General features: G+C 39.0%; 1 protein-coding gene across 1 annotated transcript in view; it reads right to left on the reverse strand.

The window, feature by feature from the left end:
• Positions 1-25746, reverse strand: part of CNTNAP2 (contactin associated protein 2) — a gene marked incomplete at its 5' end in the record, with an annotated part of 1036243 nt that overhangs the window by 74699 nt on the left and 935798 nt on the right. The window contains 4 exons of the mRNA XM_082287522.1: positions 2665-2798; positions 4294-4539; positions 16214-16450; positions 19551-19769. Of these exons, the coding sequence (XP_082143648.1) occupies positions 2665-2798; positions 4294-4539; positions 16214-16450; positions 19551-19769 (836 nt within the window). The remainder of the gene's footprint in view (positions 1-2664; positions 2799-4293; positions 4540-16213; positions 16451-19550; positions 19770-25746) is intronic.

A 25746-nucleotide genomic window follows, 5' to 3' on the forward strand; every position in this document is an offset into this window, starting at 1 on the left:
GTAGAACTAACTACTGATTTGTCTGCAGTCAGTAAATGTATAAAACTGAAATATAAAAACCATTTGACAGAGCCTTTGCTGCTACCTTCAGTCTTGACTGCCATGTTAGGAATAGGGATGCAATTATCGTAACAGCAATTCACACTAAATATTTGTTCTTGGGCTTATTTTGTTACCTTATGGACATACAGTGTTGTGGCAATGTTGATTTCAAATCCCACCTCAAATTCTGATTTTATGTATGTAATCAGTGGTCTCCTGTCTGCTAGCATGAGGTGAAGTCACCTAGAGTTCATTAATGAGTCTTTTTTCATATTTATATGTAAGTGAAAGTCCTGAGAATCATGATATAACTCTAGTTCACACAGTGTATATGGTAGCAATTATTGCCTGGCTTCAGATTTTTTAAATCTCTCTGGCACTACAGGGTTATTTCAGTAAGTTAGAAAGGCAGGTATTCTAAGTGTGAACTTGCTGTTAAGATCTCAAAAATACTGAGTGCTCTTGAATTGAAGCTTTGATGAGAAATAAATCCTTCTTGTGACACTTTTATGCCATGTAGAGATGTGGAAGTGTGAGCAATAGCACCTGGCAAGCAAGCTGTCTTCTTTAAAAGCAAGCAAACCAGCTGCTCATCAGGTTGGAGAAGGATTTAGCAGGAAATAAAAGTCTACTCAAATGTTCATAGCTCAGATCTGCAAGAGAAAACTCATACTTTATGATTTGTACTCTGAATACTGAGAAAAACTGTATTTATATCTTCTGTATTTTCAAACACTGTGAGGAGTTCATTTTTGAAAACAGGAATAATTTTCAAGTGAACAATCTATTTAGGAGATTCATTTCTGTTCATATTAGTTCTCTCATTAACAGAAGGTAACGATATAAGTAATAAAATAAACTTATGGTGAATAAACAAAATTTGATAGAAATAGTCTCTTGCAGGATACTGTAAGGATAGGATTTCTGGATTTGCTTTGTATGGGTCCCTTCTTTCCCTATTCTTGCATGTGCATCAGACAGATCACCTCATGTAACAAGCCTCAAATGTATCTCCTTTCTGGTTACATAAACCAGCTGCACTTTAAGCACATGAAATAGGTTTAAAAAAAATTTACCCCAGCAGAGAAACACTAACCAAAATGTTTCTGGCTCTTCAAAGTCCTAGATAGGCAGTGGTCTCATAAAACACTGGGAGAAAATTGTTTGGAACCAAATTCAGGTGAGCTGTGGCAAGGCTGCAACATTTAACTGCACATATTTTCCAAATGGGCAAGGTATCTCCTCTGATCCCTTTGGAAAATAATTTATTTAGTTTTACAGCTGCCTAAATCATCCGCTAGGATTCCATAGGAAACATGCCATACTTCCCCAAAATAAAAGTGTTTAACACCAGAGGGACACTAAACTCTACGTCTTCCTTAGCTTCCATTTAGCTGTAGGAGAAATAAATGCAACAACATGCAAGACAGACATATATATCAATATATATCCCCCCCAACATCCAACAGCCTGAAAAGAGTTTGCATGTATCATGTATATATTTTTTAGGTTATTTGGCATTTTTGGAATAATTTCGTGATAATTCTACTTCAATGCATTCAGTGTTACTCTAAATACTGCCAGCCTCAGTCACATGACATTGTAATGCACTGAAAAGTTTCCTTTTGATACCTTGAAACAATAGTTGTTGGATTTTAATGAATATATATTTTAATCTTTAGGTAGATAATACTGTGATGGGTACTATCCTTCACCTTTTGGCTTGGTTCCCAAGGAAACTTCCCCTTTTTATGTTTCATTTATTACTGGTTTTGGTTTGCTTCTTCTGAACTAACAAATCCAGATTAATGTATCCTATCCACCTGACTCCTTCTGACGAAACTGTTCTTATACCCTGCTTGCAAACTCCATGTTTGCAGATAGATGTGACAACCAGGGAATGAAAAGAGAGTTCTGTAATGACCAGAGAGAGAGGAGGCTGCCTGCAAACACTGACTGCTTCTTGCAGCACTCCCCTCAGTTACTAAAATAGCATTATACTATCTCAAAGTTTTGTAAACTGAGATATATGGAGAGATGAAGTTCCTACCTGTGCTGTACCAAAACCTAAATAAGCCAAAGATATTCAACAATACTCTCTGTCCCAGACTCATGTCACACAAACACTTAAGCATCTGCTCATCTTTGCAAAACAGCTCTTGCGATTTCACTGGACTGCAGGGTAAATTTAAATTTAAAGACATTCTCATTTGCAGACTCAGGACTTAACGGAATGATATTATTTGCATCAGGCTTCACTACCATTTAAGATGCTGTAGGGTATCCCTCCTGGCTTCCAGCCGCTGCTCCAGAATGGCACAGTTTTATCCTAAGTCCCACGTTATCTATCAGCCCAGATGTCTCTGATGCCCTCAGGCACCTACAGTGACACCTGTATTAGCCCAGCTGTCATCACACTAAAATGAGGATTTTATAACAACATGACTTGATGCAAGGGAGGGAGTGAATAGCTTTTATTAACTCCTGGGAGTGTGATCTGCAGGCAGAACCCTATCTACTGTACTTTTTATTTTCTAAATTGCACCGATCTTTTCAGAGGACTGGAGACCCGTCTAGTAACAAAATGCTACAAGATATATGTAATGGAACTAAACAACTGACCTGCAGTACAATGTCCCGTCCATTCCGTGTAACATTAACAGTGTGGGGCTGTCCATTGGCCATGTTTCTGTGGTCAATGTCAATGTTATATGGCTCTTTGGTGCCCCCAAGGTTGTACCGAATTTGCAGATTCCCTAGCGAAAAAGAAAAAAATGTGAAAAGCACCCTCAGGTATTTTGATCTTTATTCACCAGCTATTTTGCCATCTTTATTTTCACATACAGCTGTTATCATTTCACACTTAATTGCTCTCATAGCTGGTCTCTGCAGTAAGAGAAGAGCTGGTGTTTGACATTATAAAGTTACTGGGCTGAAACTGCCTCTAGTTTATAACCCAGAAGTGTGACAATGACCAGCATCTCCAAACCACAGTGTTTGTAAACACTCCAGACTGCAAACCAAACAAATTGTAGTTATGCCTTGAACAATATGGGCAATTGGTACAAAACTGAGTACATTGAGTAACACTTTATTGTTGGGATTATTATACTTGCTGCAGTAAAATTCTTCAAAATTGTACAAAGCATAACATTTTCTAAAGAACAAACCATTGACGTGCACTGAATAAAGGCAAAATTACAACAAATTAGCACTGACACATAATTCACACAAGGGACTTCCTTGCTCTCACGTTTAATTGTTGTTGATGGGTGACCGTCTGGACTTCCATGGAAATTTAGTATTATTTTGTGAAATGCAAACCTCAGGTTAGGTTGTTAGAAAAGTATAGTCAGGAGTGGTTAATTGATGTTCATAACATACTGCCAGACCAGATCTTTCTTTTCTAAACAAAAGTGAAGTGTCTGCTCTTCATAACACATTTAAATATTTGATTAAAAGGAAGAATGTTTGGAAAGGGAAATGCAGCCCCCACTCTTGATGAAAAATGGAAATATTCTGGCCCAAAAGAGCAGACTTAGACCTTTATAACTATAGATTAGTTGAGTGATGTTGGATTTCACTCATGCACCTCCTTTCTTCCCCATGAAGGGAAAAAAATGAGTGGCATGTAGAATACTCGTATTATCCCATAGAAGAGAGCAGTAGTAAAATCATCCTAATTATGACTTTCATGGGGCACTAAGGCACTATTTGGAATCAAAGTAAATTCAGTTTATATACAGTTTTAATACTGTAGCAGCAAATGGTCCATATCCAACCTTCAACCACCACCAAAATGTTTAGGACATTATATACTATACTGCTTCCTTATTTTAGTCACCTCAGTGAGTATCCAGATTTTCAGAACAGTACATGACACTTTTCACTGACTACTAGGGATATTGCCAGGAGTTCAGCTATTCAGGTGCCGTCATGTGGATGTCTGCCTGTCCCCACCATACTGCTGGTTCATGGCATGGTTCCAACTGCTACAGCAGGTTTTTGGTTACTTTTGTTTGTTTAGTTTTGTTTTGTGAGGGAGGATTGGCTAAAGAAACACCACAAAACTGAACAATTACATGAGTACTAAATCTAGTAGAAGCAGAATAAAGGTTCAGATTTCTAAGTGCTCTACTTTTACATGACAAGGGTGAAGAGATTTTCTCATCAGTTCAGAGCTTCCCCTGAGTGTCAGCCTGTTATTGTCAACTGTGCCTTCAATGGAGAGATCCCGGAGCAGTTGCTTACCACTTGGGTTCACAAGCACAGCCATGAAGTCCGGGGTGTAGGAGCTGATGTACAGTAAGACACAAGGGAACTTGGTGGTGCTGAAGCTGAAGCTGAGCTCTTCCTTGTTCAAGCTGAGGTCAGGTGCTGTGATCTCAGGATCCGCAGAACTCAAAAGTGTCCGGCTAACTAAATCCTTCACGCTAGTCCCTAGGGAGTGGAAATTGTAACGAAGCCACATTCCTTCTTCAAAAAATGCTCCCACGTCTTGAACAGAACAGGAAAAGAAGGATGGGGAAAAAAAAGGTAAATTTAATGTGCTGACACCTTTTGGTTGAAACATATTACTGTGACTTGATCAGTACTAATCTGTGCATGTTTCTACCGCTGCATTATTTAAGCACAATATTTAGGTCAAGAGCCCCACTATTTTCCTATGAGAATGGAAAGAGCAATCTCCATTTTATTGTTGGGTACTTGGATTCACAGAGCAAAGGAAATATTTCCTTTGGGGCACACAGAAAGCCTATGCCTATATCTCATATCAATACTACAGACAAGAATAATTATGATTTAAATTTATTCTCATTGAAATTTTGCGGTAGATAATGCTCCAAGGAAGGAGGTACAAGGAAGAGTGGCTTAAGGGACACAGTAAACAAACAACAGTCAAGGAAAAGGAAAAACAACAGTCAAGGAAAAGGAAAAACAACAGTTCTGACCAGCAAATTTGAGCAGATTTGGAAGGACCTCACAAAGGAGTAATGGCAATTCCAGCCCCTGAAAGGACTGGACACAATGCTTGTAAGCTATCCACAGCTAACACAATCCTTCATGAGAGCTCCATAATGACAATGCCCTCAGGGGAGATAAAATTAACTAGGGAGCATGACTCAATAGGGAACAAGAGGCAGGAGATACCTGAAGTGTAGATCCCAGGAGGTGAAATCTAGAAAAAGTTTTCAAACCAATCTGAGACAAGATGTGGTGTTCCAACATTCCTGACAGAAAATAAACCTACTTATGGCAGAATTAATGCTTTCAGCTGAAAAAGCACTAGTAGTGCTTCTCATAATAATGCGGTCCTGCCTCTTTTCTAACATTAAAATCATAATTCCAGGCTGATGTTCTTGCAGCAACAACTGACTTTGATAACCTCGCACAGGAATTCCTGCACAATTGGCCACACTGGTATCACCTACTCCAATGGGCATTGCTTGACTGACTTCCTATGGCAGTCATTCATTTGGAGACATCATGGTATTGCATCAGCTGTGCTGTCTGGGACAACATTGTTAAAGGAAATTTTAAAATTATATATGAACTTGATTAAAAATATGTGTTTATGAACATTTTGTAAGATACTAAATAATGATTAAAAATATTATAGTCATAATATATGAGTACTGTATTCAAAGAAGGGCTCTATGAAATGCTTAAAGCCATAAACTGTCTTTAAAAAAAAGGCTTTCATTATTTACTACTTTTCTACATGATGCAAAGTTTCCACAGTTTTGTGCAAAATTGACCATCTAAACAAGAAATTTATTTTTATTCTGTTTTAGCATTTTGAGTCTTCACACAATTCTAAGCAGAGCCTTTATCTCAAAACACATGAAGGAAGGTGCCTATTTTCCAAGCTCTACATAGGCACAGAGCAAGTCAGGAAAAAGCCTGCAGAGTTCATTCAGAGTAGCTGAGCAGAGAGTTGGTAAGAGGATAGGTAGAATTATAAAATTATATTGATGGTTCTTTCCAGAATTTTGCTGCACCTACTGCTGGAAAAGCTTTATTTTTTTTTTTTGCTACCATATGAAAATTCTCCCAAATTCAAAATATCACAGTTGCTGTGACCATATGGACATCCAAAACACAGAGCCAAGCTGGCTCCCTAAGTGCTATAAATAATTTGATCATTCTGATGGATTTATAACTGCACTTTTATAGGGGAGAACTTAAATCACCTGAAAAAGTTATGGGAGATGCAATTTCATTTAACAACTATGTTTTGCAGTAGTATCAACTTTAGTGCTCCTGGATTAAAAGTGAAGGGCCCTGTCGTGAAAAAACTTCCCCAACTCGTGATGCCCTCTACCTTTGACAGTGGTGTAGGAAACAAACCTTAGCACACAAAAATCTAAAGCAGTAGCTCCAAGTATTTGCAAGATGGGCCTAAAAATACCCCTATGACCACTAATTTATTTTTCAGCCCCCACTTGTGGCTCATGCAAGCTGCTTCTGGGGCAGATGCTCTACCAATTATGCGGCTGTGGCGCTGGCAGAGCTGCCGGCCGTGCCAGGTCCTGACACTGCCACTGCTGGTGGGGACAGCAGCCCCCGTGGAGGCTCCACACATGCACACAGCACACTGATGCAAAATTATGTTCGCCTTCAGCCTGTTTACTGCCTGTCATGCCTTTCACTGTAGGAGTAATCTTTGGAATTGCCTGGCGCTGTGCTTGCCCAGGGACTCACGTTCTGGGAATACTGGGACCTTCAGTCCTGACCTCGGCACTGCTCTGGGGCTTAACTGGAAACTGTGCGAAGCATTTTTCCAGAGCTGTAAATGTTATAAATTGCTTTATTAAATGTTCATTACTACAAAGAAAGCTTTAAGTAAATGGTGCTCTCTGAAATAATATTCAGATTATTCTGTGTTTCTGTGAGGTGAACTTGTGGGTCCTTGTGGGTCCCTTCCAACTCTCAATACTCTATTATATGACTTTTTTTTTTCAAAAAGAGTTTCATGACAGAGCAAAGAATGTTCTGTATGTTTAACTTGATTTTCCCTGAGAAAATAATTTTCAGTGTAGCTTTATTATTACAGGCATACAGGGTATTGTAATGAAACTTGAAATTCTCCTCACATTCACATCCCCTCTTTTAAAAGGCAGGATAAGAGGAAGGTTCACTTTGGCTTTTTGAGTGTATTGAGCCTTCAATAGGAAGATATTGAATCCTCTCAAGTTCCAGCTCATCAAAGAGGTTGATGCATGTGATTATGCTCTTTACTGAAAGAAGCTGAAATCCTTGTAGCAGAACTGCAATGTGCTTAGCAACTCACAGGAGCAGGCTGTTTAAACTATTAGGACATATTAAAAATAGCTAAAAGATAATTTTCTCTATGTTGAATGCAGTTATATGATGACTTGGAAATGCTGAGGGCTGACCAATGAGAAAGCTACCTACTTGGAGGTCACAAGTGTAGCATCCTTCTGAAGTTGTGCTAGAAGTAGTATGGAAGCCCTTCATGCATAAAACCATTCGAGCTGCCTGAACACAGAGGGTCAAATGCAGCACAAACCCTGCTGCTGAAATGTGAAGGAAGTTTCCATGCACAACTCTTTTTTCTTCTGTAATATTTGAAATGCTATCTGAAAAGATGACTCTTGGGACATCAGGCATAAGGCATAGTGAAGGCTGCTCTTCAAACCGCCCTTTCAAGGCGGAGGCCTTAGGGAAATGAATGTGGTGGTAACCTGTTTTCCTCAGAAAGTAATACCTATTTCTACACCAATATGCACTGCAGTCACTCTCTGGTGACAGACTTTTCAAATATAAACACTTTGGGCTGGCTTTGTAGAGGAACTCAGAACAGGAACTGTGGATTGTTAGAAACAATTTTATCAAGCAAGGTGCATGTCCGCAGGGTGAACTGCACATATGTTACAAAACTGTCCAGCTTCAATTTGGACAGGGGTGAAGCAAAAGCTGATCCAAAACTTCCACAGAAAATGCACATGTACCCAAAACTGACAAACTTATTTTGAAAGTTATGATTCTTTGCTCATCCCCACAGTCTCCCTCTGCCCACTCAGCTAATTTTGTTTTTGTACACTCTCATTCTGTCTGGGATCAGGAGTATTGAAAGACTGAAGGAAAAAGCCAAATAGCAATAAAAACCCCCACTTCTCCTACAAAACTTGCAAAATCTCATGACATTTCAGGGGCGGTGCTGTAGACCTAAGAAAATGCAAGTAGGAATCTGATTCTCCTCTACTGTTTTTTACAGCAGTGAAATGTTAGTGTTGGTTCTTCTGTTCTTAAGTATTTATAATAATTCTGTTAGCCATAAAGTCAGACATATAAAGAACTTGTCTTCTTTCTCCATAACCTTTTTCTCACCTCTGAAAAACACTGCCAGCATGGCACAGGTGTGGCTGAACAAAACTTCAGCAAGATATTCTATCTGGGTGCATATGCGTAAGAGATACAGAGCTCAGTAGTCCTTACAGCAATTAAATTTGCTCTATGCTGACAGTAGGGATAGGAATGTTAATAGGAATCATCATTAATCAAGTACCATACATTACTCTTAATAAATAAAGAAGCTTCAGCTTTGTGGGGCTACTGAAAAAATCCCCAAACCACAACCCCAACCCCCCCCAGTTTCAACACACGACATTTTCAGGAGTGGCATTGTGAGAAGTGGAATCTCCCTTCTTTAGCAGGACAGCTCTCACTGACTCAAACTGCCATCTCATATTTTTCCAAGTAAACTGGACCTGATTTCTGCCATCTTTCACCTGAAGACCAAGGAGAAAGTAGTTCTGGTTATTTATTTGACAGGCGTATTTATTTAACCGGCAGGGTATACCTGCCTTACAGAAGCTGGAGACAAAATCCTGACAACTATGAAGCCTGGAAAAGGAAATGAGAACTGGGGCAGGAAAAGACTCTCTTTGTTTCACAAAGCTGACTGAAATGAGTTCTTACAGCTGTAAGCATGTCCCATCTGGAGGCCCTAAATGCCTCCTTGGCCCTGCTCAGATTCAGTAAGTTACATTACTCTGAGATGCAGCTTTCCAGTGCTCAATGATAGGTCTTCCCTGCATGGAGTTCTGGGTGTGAAAAGCAGCTTTTTCACAATCCTAAGCAAGGACAGTCACTGGAGGCGTTCTAACACTTGATGCATGTACAAAGATTCTTCAGACAAGGTAGACAGTTGAATAAATCCTCTTTCTTTTTGCATAACTTCCTTTCTTTTTGGATTTTACATATAGTTATGAATATGGAATAAAGATTAACCAGAGCTTGCTTGTTCATCATATGGCAAAAAATGTGCAAGGGAGCACCTAAAATTGCTGCTACTTCCAGGCTGCTGTCACAAAGACTAAGACTTGTTTGCTGAAATACCTTCTGGCCATAGGGCATCTGTAAAGGGCCAGAATCTCACAGCTGTTGATCTGGGAGAGAATCTGAGTGCTCTGAAGGTGATAATGCTCATAGTTTATTTGGTTGGCTCATGCAATGTTTTATTCTATCTTCAGGCACATTTAGTGTGTGAAATTGAGAAGTGGGGATTTAAAGCTATTGTCCTACATCCTCAAGTCTCATATTCTGTCTACTCTTACTCTAATAATTTGTGATGTATATTTGAACTTTCCACCAAAGTACAGCGATTGCTTGTGGACATTAATAGAATACAAAGCTAGTGAGGGCTTGCTTCTTCTATATGAACGTATCAGTACTCAGTATAAAAAAGGCTTTCTTGAACTATCAGAATCAGGGGATATACAAAGTAAGGTGCACCAGTGAAACTATGGGGTGTGATCATAAATCCATGCAAAGATTCTCACTACCTTCAGTAGAACAGGATGAGTGCCACAGGAGATGGGGTTTAGTCCCCTGATTCATTACACTTCCAACCCTCCCTAGTCAATGCCAACAGGTAGATTCTGCCAGGAAGCAGTTTGATATGCTTAAACAAGGCTGAGCTCTGAACCCACTTTTGTAATAGCCCTGTAAAGCAGGTGCCTTTTGTTCTACCTTCCTATATCTGCACAGAAGTGTGCATGCCACAGAAAGCCTAAAAATGTCAGGAAAGTTGCAGTTGCAGTTCATTCTGTACTGATTTGAAAGTATTATAGATATTTGATCTGATGTCTGGGACAAAAGACTCAGAGTAAGGGAATGGCAACTTTCTGTTGAATCTAAATGAAAAGCCAGTTCCATTTCTAGTGGAAATATCCATAATGGTTAAAAAGAAAAAACCTTAACACCAACCTTCCCCCTGCCACCATCAAATAAAATTGGACAGATGAAGCAAATGTAATGTCAAGTGTACAACTGACCAGATTTCATGATTTTCTGCCAGGGAGTCTATGGAGGTTCTCTTTAGGTAACCCCAGAGAAAAGCTTGCAGGTTTGCAAGAGCTGTTTGAGAAATATTAGAGACTGTCATTTGATGATTGCACAGTATTCAGAGTAACAACCTCAGTAGGTGAGGTCTGGCTTCAATTCTGTCCTGTACTACAGGTCTCCACTTTAAATGTGAGCAGATCCTTCCTGCCCTCATTATCTCGTTCTCTTTCTGCATTACCATAATAAAAACATCTTCTCACATTACAGAGTTATTGTAAGCATCAGTGCCCTATCATCTTGTGAGGTGCCAAAACTACTTCAGCAGCATGCAGATGTATAAATATAGCACATTGGTGTCTGGTGTGAGAACTCAAACCTCCCAGCTGCCTTTGCACAGGCATGCAGCAGCCAGCAACGTTGCCGAGGCTGCTTTACTTAACTTTTGTAAGACATCTGCATTCAGTGAGCAATGACACTAAAGCAGGCCTATTTTAGTTGTCTGACCAAGAAAGTCTACCATATTTTCTGAGCCAGGAATAAGTATTTTTATTTTTAACTTATTTCCCTGATTTGTTTGCTTTCTGTGTATAAAATAAGGAATTTGTGCTTTTTATAAGTAGTTTATAATGGATGATAAGTGAGCTGTCAAGCTCAGTTTTTAATCAGGTTGCTATCTCTTTAAGAGATGCAATTACTGTGGGGAAGTTTGTTTTTCTTTGAAAAGAAGAACACGGGGGTTTTTTCCAATGAAAGAATTCTTGCACTGAAGTGCAATTTTCAAAGCACTAGAGCATAACTGTGAATGTTTAATAAGGCAGTATTGACACAACTGAAAAATGGAATAGCTTTACAAAGTATATGTATTTTTTGTGAGTATATATATTTACTCAATAGGGGCTAAAATCTGAGTCCTGAAGTATGATCTACAGGTAAAAAAGCCTGACTGCAGCATTCAGACTTACCGAAGTAGGAGCTTAACATTAATAACATAAAGAAAATTTCTCATGTAACTTTCAGCTAACAGATCATGATCATGTTGCATATAGCAGAATTTTTTGGGGTCTGGGAGGAAATGTCGCCTTGATTTTCTGGGTTCTGTGATTCTGAACTGTGAAAACTAAGAAATTAGTTACCTTAAACCACTCTAACAATCCCCTCACCATTGTTTTCAGCAAAACAATGCAATGCATTTGCAACCAGCAAAATAAAGGGAATTGAATGAGTATAACCAAGGCAGAATTTGGAGGTGATCAAGTGTCAGTTTCAGAGTCTGTGGAAGGGGGCAGAGCTGCTGCTCCCTGATAGGTCTTGCATCCATTCAGCCTAGTAAAAAGCTGTTTTTTTTCTCTTTGAGACATAGAAGAGAGCAGGAAAAGAAGGAAATGTGACTGTGACAATACTACTTGTAAGTGCTTTCAGGGTTCATACAAATATAAAAACAAATATGAAGGACCTCATTTTGGGCATTGTCTTAAGGATTGCAAGAATTCACACTGTGCATCTGAGCTTTATTCCAAAGAAGAAAAGAGAAAAGCATATACCATCTCCTTGTTAATGCAAATTGAGTAACTGCAAAGAAACTGGAAAGCTTTGAATTTACCCTTCCAGCACACCTGGAGGCACAGGAGTCATGGCACCAGCTATTTAATTTTTTTTTTAAAATTTTTTTTTGGCCTCACTCCTGGTGGATGCAATTTCTTCTCCTACTATTTCTTCTCCCACTATTGTTCCACTGCATTTCAATACCAAAGGAGGAATGTTTTCTCCCTGGGGTATGTCCCATATCAAAATGCTGCCACGTGCCCTGCATTTGACCTTTGCTGTTTTTTTTGTTTAAAGGGAGGAAAGAGTTTGTTTTTTAGAGGAACAAAAATTAATTGTTTTCTCAGAAATGCTCTTAAGATGATAGGACAGCTGTGGGAGAAAATTAGAAGAGAATTTATGCTTAAACAAAGGACAGGGAAAGGTCAGAAAGCAATCTGCAGGACAGCAGAAACACTTCAGCTATTCCTCAGAACAATTTCTCGGAGCAATGAAAGAAGTAAAACCAATTGCATATGCCTCAAATACAAAACAAAAATAGAGTTAAAATAGATGCCAGACTGCATTTCTGTACTTCTTTTTGTCCTTGTAAAATAATAGTGTGATTTCCAGGCCACTACAACATCAATCACATTGTGATGTGCTGCTAATAAGGCTGGAGACAATGCAATTTCTTGTCAGTCATCAGTCAGTGGCTCTAAGGATGGATTTCATCAGCAAAAGAATCCACAACATGCAAGGCCTGCTTTTATTATGAGGTGTGTTAATTACTCATGAGCCATTGTATGGTGATTTCCTTATAGCAATGTTTTTTTCCTTTGATTTTCCCATCACTTCTGCTAGCACTTTCAGTATGCAACCAACCCCAAAAAGTTTACTGTGGGCAAGTAAGATTTCAATATCAGAACAAAGCTTTTGGATAAGGGAAGTTTCCTGTGGCAAATTAAAATCAATGGGAAGAGAAGTCTGTGCTATGTTTTAAGAGTTATATTGTGCCACCTTCACTTCAGCTGAGTGGCATGTTTTTCTGTTAATATCTCATATTGGTTTGAATGGGATGTCAGGCACCACTGATTATCAAACCAACAGATCTATTTGGCCTGGAATATTTACTCAGAGGAGCTAAATAATGAAACCTAGTCCTAGTCTATCCTGCAAAGCACTAACCCTGTTATTTTCTGGCAGCCAATGTGAATTCCTAGGGAAGGTGACAAAAGAAAATATTCTTTCTTGCCTCATATTAGACTTACCCAGAATTACAGTAACAAACAGCATACTGTGGTGCTGATTATAAAAATGACAGAGCAGTATTCAACTCTGTCATTATAAAGAACAAAATTCATTGAAAACAGATCATACAGTATTTGAAAACATGTTCATAGGCATTTCAGTGCTTTTACAGAGGGGAAAGTGTCACAGTGTTAATGAAAAAATGAATTGAAAGATAAGAATTACGATATTTTCATCAAAGTAAATTAAAATATAATTTAGGTGAAATTTTTATTTTACAGGAAAAATTTTCCAAAAAACTTCTCCAATTTTTATAAAATTTTAAAATATTTTTTAAGCTAAAATATACTTGGCTGTTTTGCCAGTGCTTATTTTGCAGTTGTTATGTATGTTTGCTCTTTATTTCTAGATAATACATTCATTCTTGTCTCATGGACCAAAAGGACACAGTACAAGATTCCAGGAGCTGCTATTAGAAAGAAAATGTAGGACCCCCTTCTTTCACAAGTCTAGGAAGCTTGACAACACACATAAATTGTTCCAGTGCTTTACTTGATTTAAAACGCTTAATGCAAGTTAAATTGACAATGTAAATGTAATGGGCTGTAAATGAACTGTTCTAAAGAACTCATTATCAGCATTGCTTGTTACGGAGATTTTACTATTATTTTGATCACAGGATGCTCCAAACCCAGTCTATTTTGTGTAATTCATCCTCTAGCTTTTTCCCCAGTGTCCCATTGTTCTTTCTATAGGGAAGCCTCATGAACTCACCCACACTAAATCACACTTGGGGATATGCTAGATGAGTACAGCAGTCTCCAGTACTAACTAAATTGGCAATTTGCACCTTGTACATAAGATCTGAAGGATTTAGAGAGTTATTTTTAGCCTGGAACAGATTTGATATTTAAAGCAGAGATCTGATATCATGTTTAAATGGCACAACACCATATGGCACAGACATCCCTGCACTACCTAGAGTACCTTTGCATGAGCCAGTGCTGCCCAGCAGCAGCTCACAGCAAGTTTTACTGCATGCCCAAAGAATCCCTGTCAGAGCCCTGGGCCCTTGGCTGCACAGGGACTCTGATAAGGAGAAGAGTATAACATAGCATGATATTACTGCCATTGCTACAGCAGTACTTACAGACCAGCCAAAACCAGGGTTTGTATGTGCTAGGTGCTCAGTTATTCCCCTAATGGTATGTTTTTATTCTGCTAGCTCCACCTCCAGGAAAAACTAAACACTTTAGCTTAGAGCTAGTTTTGGTGGAAGGTTGGGGCTTACCTATCCGTAAGAGGAACAAAATCCTCACAAATAAAAGTCAATGTGATGAGTTCTGGCAACACAGAAAAAGCTATAAAATTAATTCAGTGAATATGGCACAGCAGCAATTATCTTTTCTTTTCCTTTTCTTTTTTTGAGTAAACACGTGATCTGTAAGAGATTGACCCAATTCCAGCCTGAATGGGTTTCCTCTACCATATAACTGCATTAATGAACAGAAATACTAAATATGCATTACCATTATTCATGACAAAACATTTGCTAAATTAACTGAAATTACTGTATTCACAATCTCAGGAGTCGCTGTATGTACAGTCCTGAACTGAATGGACATGTTTTATAATTGGCCTTTGAAGCAATACAGCATGGTGAAAGCTGATGAAATTCCTGCATGCAAGCACAGTGGAAGCCATTACCTAGAGAAGCAGCTGCTTCCCTTCGGCTGCACTAGAAATGCACCATATTTATTGGAATTTATAAAATAATCATCCCGGAGATTCATCCATATCCAGTGATGTGAATATTTGGTGATGTGAAAACAATCCCTTGGCTTTTAGAAGAGGGTGGTCCAGTATGTCAGCAATGGACAAAGTTTTGCTGTGATAGAATGAAATGCGGGTGAATATACACAGATATAAATGAAGGTGTGGGGAGAAAATGCTGTCCAAAACGCAAAATCAGGTAAAAAGACTGCCTATTTCTGTCATAAACTTTATGTTTTCTCTAAGTGTGGCTAAAAGAGAGCAGAGTATAGATATCTGCAAAATAATTCTCAGGTTTTGACTTGGAGAAAGATGTTAAGAAAGAGTTGCAAACCAGAACATCGAAGGCCAGGTGCTGTCCCCTACTGTCAAGTTAGCTTCATGAGCGGACTCTGGTGTTTGGTGACCTAGACTGCCTGCAGGATTCCTGGTTCAGAGGGGAATGTAAAAGCAGATGAGCACTTTACGAGGCAAGAGGTTTCTTTAACACCAGGGATACTGATGAGAAGAGCCTTCACATTTTTAGCTGAAACTTTGAGAAAGCTTTAAAAATGATTAGGAAAAGCAGTGGATTAGACAGTCAAAAGAAGAAAAAAAAGTGGAAATAAATTTGTACTTTTATTCTCACTTTTTTGTTGTTGGATCCCTCTTTCTCCTGCTCCTTGCCTTTCTTTCTCATGCAGACCATAGTACATTGTTCTTTTACAATCATTGATTTTGGAAATCCAGAACATATTTTAGGCATTTTAAAAGGACTGACATAAATGTGGGAGCTCTGTGCCTTCCCTTATCCTAGCAGGTTCAATCCTTAACCCAGTCTGAGGTACTAAAAGACTTGATCTACTTACAGATGGATAAAATTTTTGAGCCAAATGCTGGCTTCCCAATATATAAGATATTCAACCCAAATGTCATACCTACACTTTTGAATGACTAGGTAGCTTTTGTTAAAATCCATGTTTTTCTTCTAAAGAACTTACCATGACATTGTGCTAGTTGGAATTTATTGTTCTACAGTTCAAGACTATGGAATACAGCCTGCCAGATCTGTAACTACTACAGGTATTCCCGATGCATGTTGTTGTTGTGTTATTTGATTTAAACAGGTAACATATAGTCCTAATAAGAGATATGGTTTTAAATAATCACATTTAAATATACACATGGGTGTATAATTGGACATGTTAGCAAGAAGTATTGAACAGGATTTACTTGTCTAATTAATAATGCTGAAGCATCAGTTCCGTTGTGGCTTTTTTTCCCTCAGGCAAAGAGTTCCCCCAGACTCTGCCTCCTGCACTAAGCCTTTTACCTTTTATACAGAATGGTCCATCGTAGGCAGTTTTGGAGCAGTCACAGGAATAGCCGTTGTATTTCTCCACACATTTCCCACCGTTGGCACAGTACATCCCATAGCTCGTGCAGTGGCCAGAGCAGCCAGGCTTCACCCCGGGCGTGACCTTCGCTCTCTCTTCCAGGTCCAGTGTCACCCCGTTCATCCTCAGGGAACGAATGCAGCCCAGGAAGCCTCGCTGGCCTCCTGCAGCACCTGAGAGGGAATGCTGAACTGTGAGACAACACTGAATGGATTCTATTGCTGTTATTTTATGTGAAATATCCTGCTAAGTCTGTGGTAACTTCTTTATAAGGGCAAGGAATTGCTTTGTCCTAATGACAATAAATCAGTGAAACCTAGCCTGATATCATACTATTAGCAAGCATAAATAATAGTTTTTTATGAGTGCTTGCTTTATACTGATTAGACGTTTGAGATTCTAGCCCTACACTGTAAGGTTTCTTTCCATTTCAACTTCAATGTTTTTAGAGATAACAGTGTGTCCTGGGTTGCAATGTATTCTATTACCATCCCTATGAGCTGTTGAAATCAGGTGGGGCAGTGTTTCCTTGCCTCCTCCCCCCAGACTATCTTGCTGTTAATGGCCCATCATTGTCCTGACACCTGACTCATAGATAACTCCCTCTGGACTATCATCTGTTAATGAGCCTAATCAACACCTGGCCTCATGACTCATTACCCCATTGTGAGATGCTCCACCTAGAGGGAGGAACCAAGCATCACAGCGTGGATATAATTTGAGATGCTGAATGCTAGACACAACCTTTCCACTGGATTTCCAGAGGACAGGAGCTACACAGCCACCACTGGACCTCCTGAGGAAGAGCAGACCCTTTTTCTACAGGATCACCGCTTCAGAGGACTGCAGCCAATGTTCTACCAGACTGCTACAACAGGGAGTCAGGTTGTATCTTGACTGTCAGTTTGAACCAGTGTTCTCTTATTATTTTTTTTTTTCCATTTTCTCTAATTTCCCCATTAAATTGTTCTGACTTGGTGCCTCCCACTGGTTTGTTTTCAAAGTAGTACACAGTGGAAGAAATGGGCTTGGCTCGACTGTTAAGGTGTAGCCTTTCTCTCCTAATGATTAGTAATGGTGAGTGCTAATAATAGTGCCATAATATGCTATGCAGTGTTACATTTTTCAAAGCCACAATGGGCAAAGAAAAAAGGAGTCAAATCCCCATTCTCAGTTACAATAAGAAATATTCATGTTACCTTCCAAGAAACATTATGTATACTGTTTATTTATCAGAGCACAGACTGAAGGATGGAGCCCTGAAAAACTACATTTGACAGTCTGGGTTGAGATGGATTTTTTCAGCAGTTGATAAGAACTGTCCTTTTTGCACCCCTAGTAAATATTCTCTGAAAAAATGTGATTTCAGCTAGGAAAGTCTTATCTCAGGCTGGATTAGAAACAACAATCAAAAAAACCCAAACTAAAAAATGCAAGTAAATAACAGTGAGTGCTGGCACCTTTTCTGCTCATCCCTCCTCTCTTTGATTGCTGCAGTGCCGCAGGTGCCAGAGAATCCCTGAGGAGACCTGAATGCTCATCACCAAAGAGCACAGAGGCTGATATTTACCTTAAGTGGGGAAGAGGACTAAATACAAACCAGAGAGGGCTGCTTCAAATCGAGTACTGGTAACTGGATGATTTGGAGTAGGAGCAGGCAAGGCTTGGTCTTTGCTGAGTGCACACGGCAGAGGGAGTTCTGGTGTGATTCCTTTCTACATAAACTCATATACACTGCAGTGATGAAAAACCTTCTTCCCCCTCTTAGTGACTGCCCTAGCCCCTAGGACACAAAGTCATCACCCCTCAGGCCCTCTTGCTCACCCAAAGAATAGATATTTATTCTTCAGAAAATGGAACTGGAGGTACCAAAACAATTCTTGTTCAGCATTACCCTCCATGGCCCCAATATTCAGGTGTTCATTTTGAGCACTCCAACTCAAATCCATTCTAGGTCTGACTCCAGGTAAAGTTTAAAGCTGTTCTCTGGTACATGTGCTCCAATCACCAACTTGCATGAAATAGATGTAACTCAGAAAGAAAAAATCTGGTTCAGATTGTGACATTCGTTTTTTGGCAATAAAGGTACTATATATTTCAAAACATTGCTGGTGTTACAGTAAATTTAAAACTAACAAATGAAATAGTCATTATCAACAATTCTCAAAGAACTCAGGCTAGAGGAAAAAAAATCCAGCTCTTCCTGTTTACAGCAAAAGGCTTGGTATTTTTTTAAAGGTTAAGTGTTCCTCTTCTAAACAAACTTAATCTTTCAGCTTATTTTGAAAGCGCCATTTACTGGGATCACAGCAGCAAAGGGGAACCTGAGCTTGTAAATAACACCTGCACATCTGGTGACACATTATACACAGTTTGCAGTGACACTGGGCTGATTACTAAGGCAATGAAGGCTTTAAACATCATTTTAATTCATTTGAGTTTTTGAATGCTGCCTAAAATGGAGAAAAAAGAATTTTTTTCTCCCCTTTCCCCTTCCTTCTTCTCTTGTTAACAGATATCTAGAGAGGTATGAAAGTGCTTCTTTGCTCAACATTTCATGCAGTTCTGATTCCAGCTAATGACACTTGGCATGTCAGCACTTTGCAGCCCTGCGGCTAACAGTCAGAGAAATACAAATGCTGCTGGAATAGCCTGCCCAAAATGTAGCGGAAACCAGTAGCTCCAGAAAGCAGCTGGACTAACTTGGTTCTAGGGAATGCATTTGTGTAACGCTGTGTGGTGCTTTCCTACATCAAATGAGTAAATAGCCCACGGGACTAAAGGGAAAAGACTGCTGTGAGAGCTGTGAATGCAAAAGCATGGCCAATGATCAAATCTAAAGAGGCTGGAAGTGCTGCTGAGGCTTGGATGGGCACTGCAGGCACATGCAGTCCTGGCAAGATCTCTGCAGAAATTTTCACTTCTGTGGTGAAAAAGTGTGTGTCTGGGAAGAGACTCTCAGCAAAAAAGGAGTTTGCTACTGCAGTCTTCTGGAGGCACTTTCAGCCAGGAGATGCAGATGGAGAAAGACAAAAAAGGACAAGTTTCTAACACACAATATTTTTCTCTTAGTTGATCTTTGTATTTCTGTAATTATGGACATGTTTGTCTTTTCTTTTTCTTTTTCTTTTTTCTTTTTTTCTCCTGCTTTGGTGTCATGCAAGTGCTCGAGGAGCACAGCTTCCCACATTCACTAACTGCTGCTGGCAAGACATGAGTCAAAGAATGTTCAGCACGGGAGAGCAAAACCCAGCTGCCCCCTCTGCACCTTACCAACATAGAGCTGGCTGTACAATTCCAGCCGGGTGTGTCCTTCTGTTGGAGCTTTCCGGACCTCCAGGGGTAACTGGTCCACCTGCAGGCTGGCCTGCTTGACATTCCTCTCGGCATTGACCCGGTGCCACTGGTCGTCGTTGAGCGGGTTGGGAGATCTCACCACGATTTCCACCGGCCCGTTTCCAACATCAAATGAAAAGGAGACCTCTGTAGCAGCTGAAATAGTGAGCAAAAGGTGTCCACAGTTTGCAGTCTTATACTGTAAACATGTTCACACTTCCTAAAGAGTAAGGGTCATATCAAATAGAAATATGCACTGCTAAGTCATCTTTCTGAATTTATAAGCACGTTCAGCTCCTTCTAACTTGAGTAGGAGTTAGACTTTTAGAAGACAATATCAGCAAACTCTCAACCAATTCCATTAATCTTTGAACTCTGCAGCTTTCCAGTTTATATATTTTTTTTTTTTCAGGGAATAAGCATCTTGATAAAAAATGGTGGAGAAGTCTAAATTTTTTTTGATTTTGAAGGGCAATTAATTCTTGCAATGAACTAATAATACTGTGGTTAAGATCCATGTGACACTTTATGGCTGAAAAAGAAATAGGTCTATAGTAAGCCCTACAGTGCTCTGTTTATAGTGTATGATTTAAAACATGTTTAGAAATTTTACAAATGTCCATTAAGCCCTACTAGACACTCTTCCAGGTCATCCTTGGCAAATATATAATTGATAATTATTATTGAATGTTGAGTGTGATTAACAATATATAAATTACTTTTAAATAAAGTAATATAATTATGACTTTCCTATTGATATTTAGTTTATCTATCTTTAGGCTGCAAATTGTATTCTGGTGACAAAACATCAGATGAAAGGGTTAACAGAGAATGGGTTATCAGTTACAGCATTCACAAATGAGGATACCAGACAGAAGTAAAGACAACCAAGGGTTTCACTTAATTTGGTTTTTTTTTTTTTTACACACAAAATAAAAAAGCCTTTTAATTCCTCTGAAAACTCTCGGGTGCCAATTGTGGTCTACATGTTCCAGTACAGCTGTGGTTTCTGGTTTGGTTGAACTGAGAAAGCTCTATTATAAACTCTTATTCCACAAGGCTATTAAATTGTGGTAAAAGCACAACTCCATGTTCAGTATGACTAACAATGGTGATAAATAGTGGGAAATATTTTTGTATATGGCCTAATGGATTTTCACAAGGTTATATCAGACTGACTTGACAGCATTTTTAAGAAAATGGAAAGTAGAGAAATAAATTTTTTACAGAAAATGTTCTGTCAATCCAAATTTATTATATAATTGATTTTTTTTTTTCAAAATTGGCTACTTCTAAAAGAAAAAAATGAAAAAGCTGTTGTTCTTTCTGTTCTCTGCTGAATAAAAGAACTTAATTTCTTGAATGAACTGCCTTTTATAAGCCATGGATTTAGTCTGTTTGGCCTTTTGCACTTTACAAGGCGCAAAATCTGTATAAGACAAAGCTTGCTGTTATAGAAATAAAGATGTTTAGTTTTAATGTTTTTATGTTTTCTAACTTCAGTCGTTCTGCCACTAAACCCAGGCAAAGGAAAACCTCTCTAGTACTTAAATTGTATGTTGTGTTCAAGTCTATTTTCAAGGGTGTATGTATAATTCTCCTTTAATTTTGCTTTGAAGAACCGCCTCAGATCTCTTCATTGTCAGGCTTGAATTACTTCCCAAAAGCTGTCTGTTTACAAGACTGTAAAATAAGGACCTCTTAGCAGACTTTTTCTCTTATTCTGAGGCAACTGATGACACTGTCAATATTGCTACTGTGTACCTCGACTATTATCCATTCAGAATTTTTGAAAACCCCCACAAGAATGTTTCTTTGTTTGTAAGCTCTTGGTCTTCTGGATAGAAGTACCTCTAATTTCTTTAAAGGAAAGTTGTTCTTCTAAAAGGGAAAGTGAAGAAAATCGGCAAATAGAGATATTTCAAGTAGAAGCTCGGTGCCTGAACAGTCTAACTTTGTGCATGGTTTTAAACTAGAATTTGTGTCACAGCCTAAAAGACATGTAATTAAATTTGCACTTTTTGGAGAAAATCACTCCCTTTGAAATGAGTACAAGTTGTATAAATTAATATTATATTTTTATGTTTAATCTTACAGTCAGGGAAGGAATAGCCTTCCAACGAAATCTCATAACAGGCCATTTCAGTGCATGTACCAACTGACATGCTGAAAGTTAGACAAGATAACACAGCATCTATGGACTGTCCTGATCCTTCCTTAACCAGCCTAAAACATGATTCTCATACCAAAGGTGAATGAAATGTATTTGCTACTGATGGATTTAAAAAACCATGAAATATGTCAATGAAAAGAACTTCGCAGATGGGCAAAGGCTGCAAACAGGATGTCTCACATGTAAGTTATGTTGCTGGTTCTGACTCTTCATTCCTACTTCCATTTTCACTCTATGGAACAAGTACTTTCCAACCAGGGACATTTCTAGGTAAGATGGCAGGTCTTCACAGATATGGATGAATATCTGACCACAGGCATTTTAGTCAGAAAATGAAGACAAATTTCACGCCCTCAAAAATGAGACAGGTGACCTGATGACAACTGACAGGCAGAAGTCTGATGTACTCAACATTCTTTTTGTCTCAGTTTTTACTGGCAATTGCTCTTCCCACATCTCTTGTATCTTGAATTTCAAGGCTGGGGAATGAAAAGTTCAAGGTCAGGTTGGACAGGACTTTGAGCACACTGTGCTGCCCCTACTCCTTCTTTTTCCTCTATGCCAGCTTTACTGCTGAGCAAGTTGTTGTCCTCTTGGTCAATGATCAATTGTCCTGGCTGTGTCCCTTTCCTATGTCTTTGCTGACCTCAGTCTCCTGACTGGGACAGAGAAAAAGCTTTGGTGCTGTGCAAGCACTGCTCAACAATAGCCAAAACACTGGTGTGATATCAATGCTATTCTAGGCACGAATCCAAAAAACACCACCATATGGGATGCTGAGGAGAAAACTAACTCCATCCCAACCGGAGCCAATACAACATCCAATGTGTTCAGAAGGTCAGTGTAACTTCTTATATAGAAGACTGGCAATTATTTAGCTTTTTTCCCTTAGTATGTTATACTTTTAAGTCTCTGTCTACACATACAATCCTTGCATGATATAATCCCTTTGACTCAAATACATCTTTGATTGATGTGACAGTGGTATTATTCTGTCAAACATTTGAATAGGATGATTAAAAAAATATCTAACATACATGTGCATATGTATTTATTCACAATGACTGACTGAGCCAGCACAGGACTTTTTTCAAAAAGGTGTAGGAAATGAGCCACAAAAAAATGACCAGAGATTTTTAATGGTCACTTTATAGGTAATGAAATAACTTTTCCTAATAATAATTTTATTTTTCAGTCTACCAAATACCATAAAACCCAAGCCAGTTTTTCTAAGGATCAGACTTCGAACAAATGCCTGAAATTGCCTAATTATGAAAAAAAAAAAAAAAAAAAAAAAAATTAATGTGGCTTTTAATTTATTCAGTCGGTACAAGGTTTTGAGATGAAAATTTTGTAAAACTGAACAAGGGTGAATTCTTTATGTGCTCCTGCTACAAAAATTCACTTGATACACTGAGGCTTGTGGCTTAGTTTTACCCTTTCTGTGCCTTGTACAATTACATAGAATTAAATCTGAACACGTTTCTTTCATCATTTCAATTTTCTGAGGTCTCATGATGTTGTCAGCCATCTGTTCAGAAGAGCATCTTTGGCAAACAAAATGCCCTTCTCACTCTTTTTTCTGTGGTTTTCTTTAGCTCTAGTGAGATCTCACCTTTTCCTCATCTTAAATCTATGAGGCATTTGCCCATAAAAATGAAGGGATACAACTGAGCCACTGTGCAGGAAGACCTGGATAGGCTGGAAGAGTGGGCTAACAAGAACCTGTGAAGTTCAACAAAGACAGATATAAGAAGGTCCACAAAGATGATCAAAGTACTTGGAAGCCTATAGGAGGAAAGGCTGGGAAAACTGTGTTTCTTTAGCTTTGAGAAAGAAGGCTTGGGGGAGTCCTCATCACCATTGTTCTGGTATTTAAAGGGTGGCTACAAAGAAGATGGAGCCATCCTTTTTATAGGAAGTGACATGGAAAAGATGAAGGATCATGGGTACAAGTTACTCTTGGGGACAGACAAGAGGAAAAGTTTTCACAATGAGAATTATCAGCTACTGGGATATTCTCTCCAGGGAAGTGGTAGGTTCCTCTACACTGGACACTTTTAAGATTCAGCTGGACAGGGTGCTAGGACATCTTGTCTAGACTGTGCTTTTGTTAAGAAAGGTTGTACCAAATGATCCTTGAGGGCCCTTCTAACCTGGTATTCTATGATTCTGTGGTTCAGTGATTCTGCGACTGCATTGTCTGTAGGATTCCATGTTTCTTTGGCCCTTTCAAGGCTTTCTGGTAGATAAGCTTTAGCTAAACACAAGTTCTGAGCGTCAGCTGCAGGGGAAGCAGCAAACACTTCTATGTCCTTTGCTATGCAGAAGGTCAGGTTAAACAAGCTGAGAGACATTTCTGGCATTCAAGATCTGTGACCAGCTAGATCACCCATTTTCCTTGAACTCTTTGTGTTTCAAGTATCTTTTTTTCTCCCCTGTTTTCTAGTTTGATCTTTGTTGATGAATTTCAGGCTAGGATCTCTAGTTATCATGAGGCTGCCAGCAAAGAAAGAGGTGTTAACAGATGGGTGGGTACTCACAAGATGCTAAGCAGCAGGTGGATGTTCTCAAGACACATAAACTGTGAAAAAAAAGTAAGAGGGATTACAACCCTCCCCCCAACCACCTCTCTAAGGTATGCCCATCTCTCTGTTTCTCTCCTTCTCCCCCATTATACTTTCTTTGAAACACATAGTTTCATGTCCTCCCTCGTACTTTGTTTCTTTTACCTCCCCTAATGTATTTTTATACTCTTCAAATGGGACTGACGTTTTAGTTGACTTACATCAAAGGAAGGAGTATCTAACTTCTTTAGAATCCTTCTGAAATCCCATTCTTAGAACATAAATGCCATCTTACATCTGGAATCAGAGTTCACTCACTTGGCTGTAAAATCGGTTACAACAATAACCTATAAACTGTAAACTGAATCTGCCAGACAGATATTTGTTCTGAGAAAACAACAGCTTGAAAATATTATATTTCTGTAAGGGCAACATCTGCCAAACTTCTTGGACAGTTTGTAAATACACCTCTGACAAAGGGCTCGCTGTCTGAACCTGTAGACAGAATTCAGTGAAATGCTTGAAAATGAAAGAAAACTTAATCAAAAGAGAGATATGATAGATATTTCTAGAGCTAATGGTCTATATATCTTTATATGAATTCTATCACCATGGTCAAGATCAGGCCTGACATATGTAGTTATTGGAATCCTTCCCACTGCCTTTAATAGACTCTGGATAGAAAAGAAGCCATTCTAGGATTTGAAAGTAACTATCTTGTCCACCTTTCCCACTTAGATATCTGAGTTTAAAGATAGTTTTACAAAGTCATCTCTAAACTACCTTCCCTGGTGCCCTCATTTGCACAGGGCTGAGAGAGGCCATGCCAATGCTGACATGGAAACAGCATTGGTAGGTTGTTCCTGGCTGCAGAAAATAGGTGGAAAGAGGTACAGATGCTATGCTGAAGTGCCATATTGGAATAGAGGATCTGCTTTAAGGAGGCCACTTCCCAAAGGACATGACTTAAAATTAAAGCTGCAAAAGCAACATAACAGAGAAATTGTTGATCCAGGTTGCCTGACTGCAATACAGGAATTACTGTGTAGCTTGGCTGTCTGTTAATAATCAGGTAGTTGTCAAAAATCATGACTGTATTTACAATAATTGGACTAAGCATCTGGATGGTTTCATCATTTATCTAATTCCCAAATGAAAAGTCCATTTGAACTAATGAGCAGAAGCTTCATTCATTTGACCAAATGACAGTGCACATCCATGCCCAAGACTTCAGTGATCCCTGAGCTAAGTGCCAAATGAACCAGCTCTGGAAGCTGCACAGCTGCATCAGCATGATGCTGTGCCAACAGTAATTAGTTCTAATGAGAGACTATACTGCCCCTAGGATCAAACCCAGCATAGCTGAGTGCTGATTTATGTGGATGTGCTATAC

Source organism: Coloeus monedula (assembly GCF_965178545.1).
Source record: "Coloeus monedula genome assembly, chromosome: 1".
Classification (NCBI taxonomy): Eukaryota; Metazoa; Chordata; class Aves; order Passeriformes; family Corvidae; genus Coloeus; species Coloeus monedula.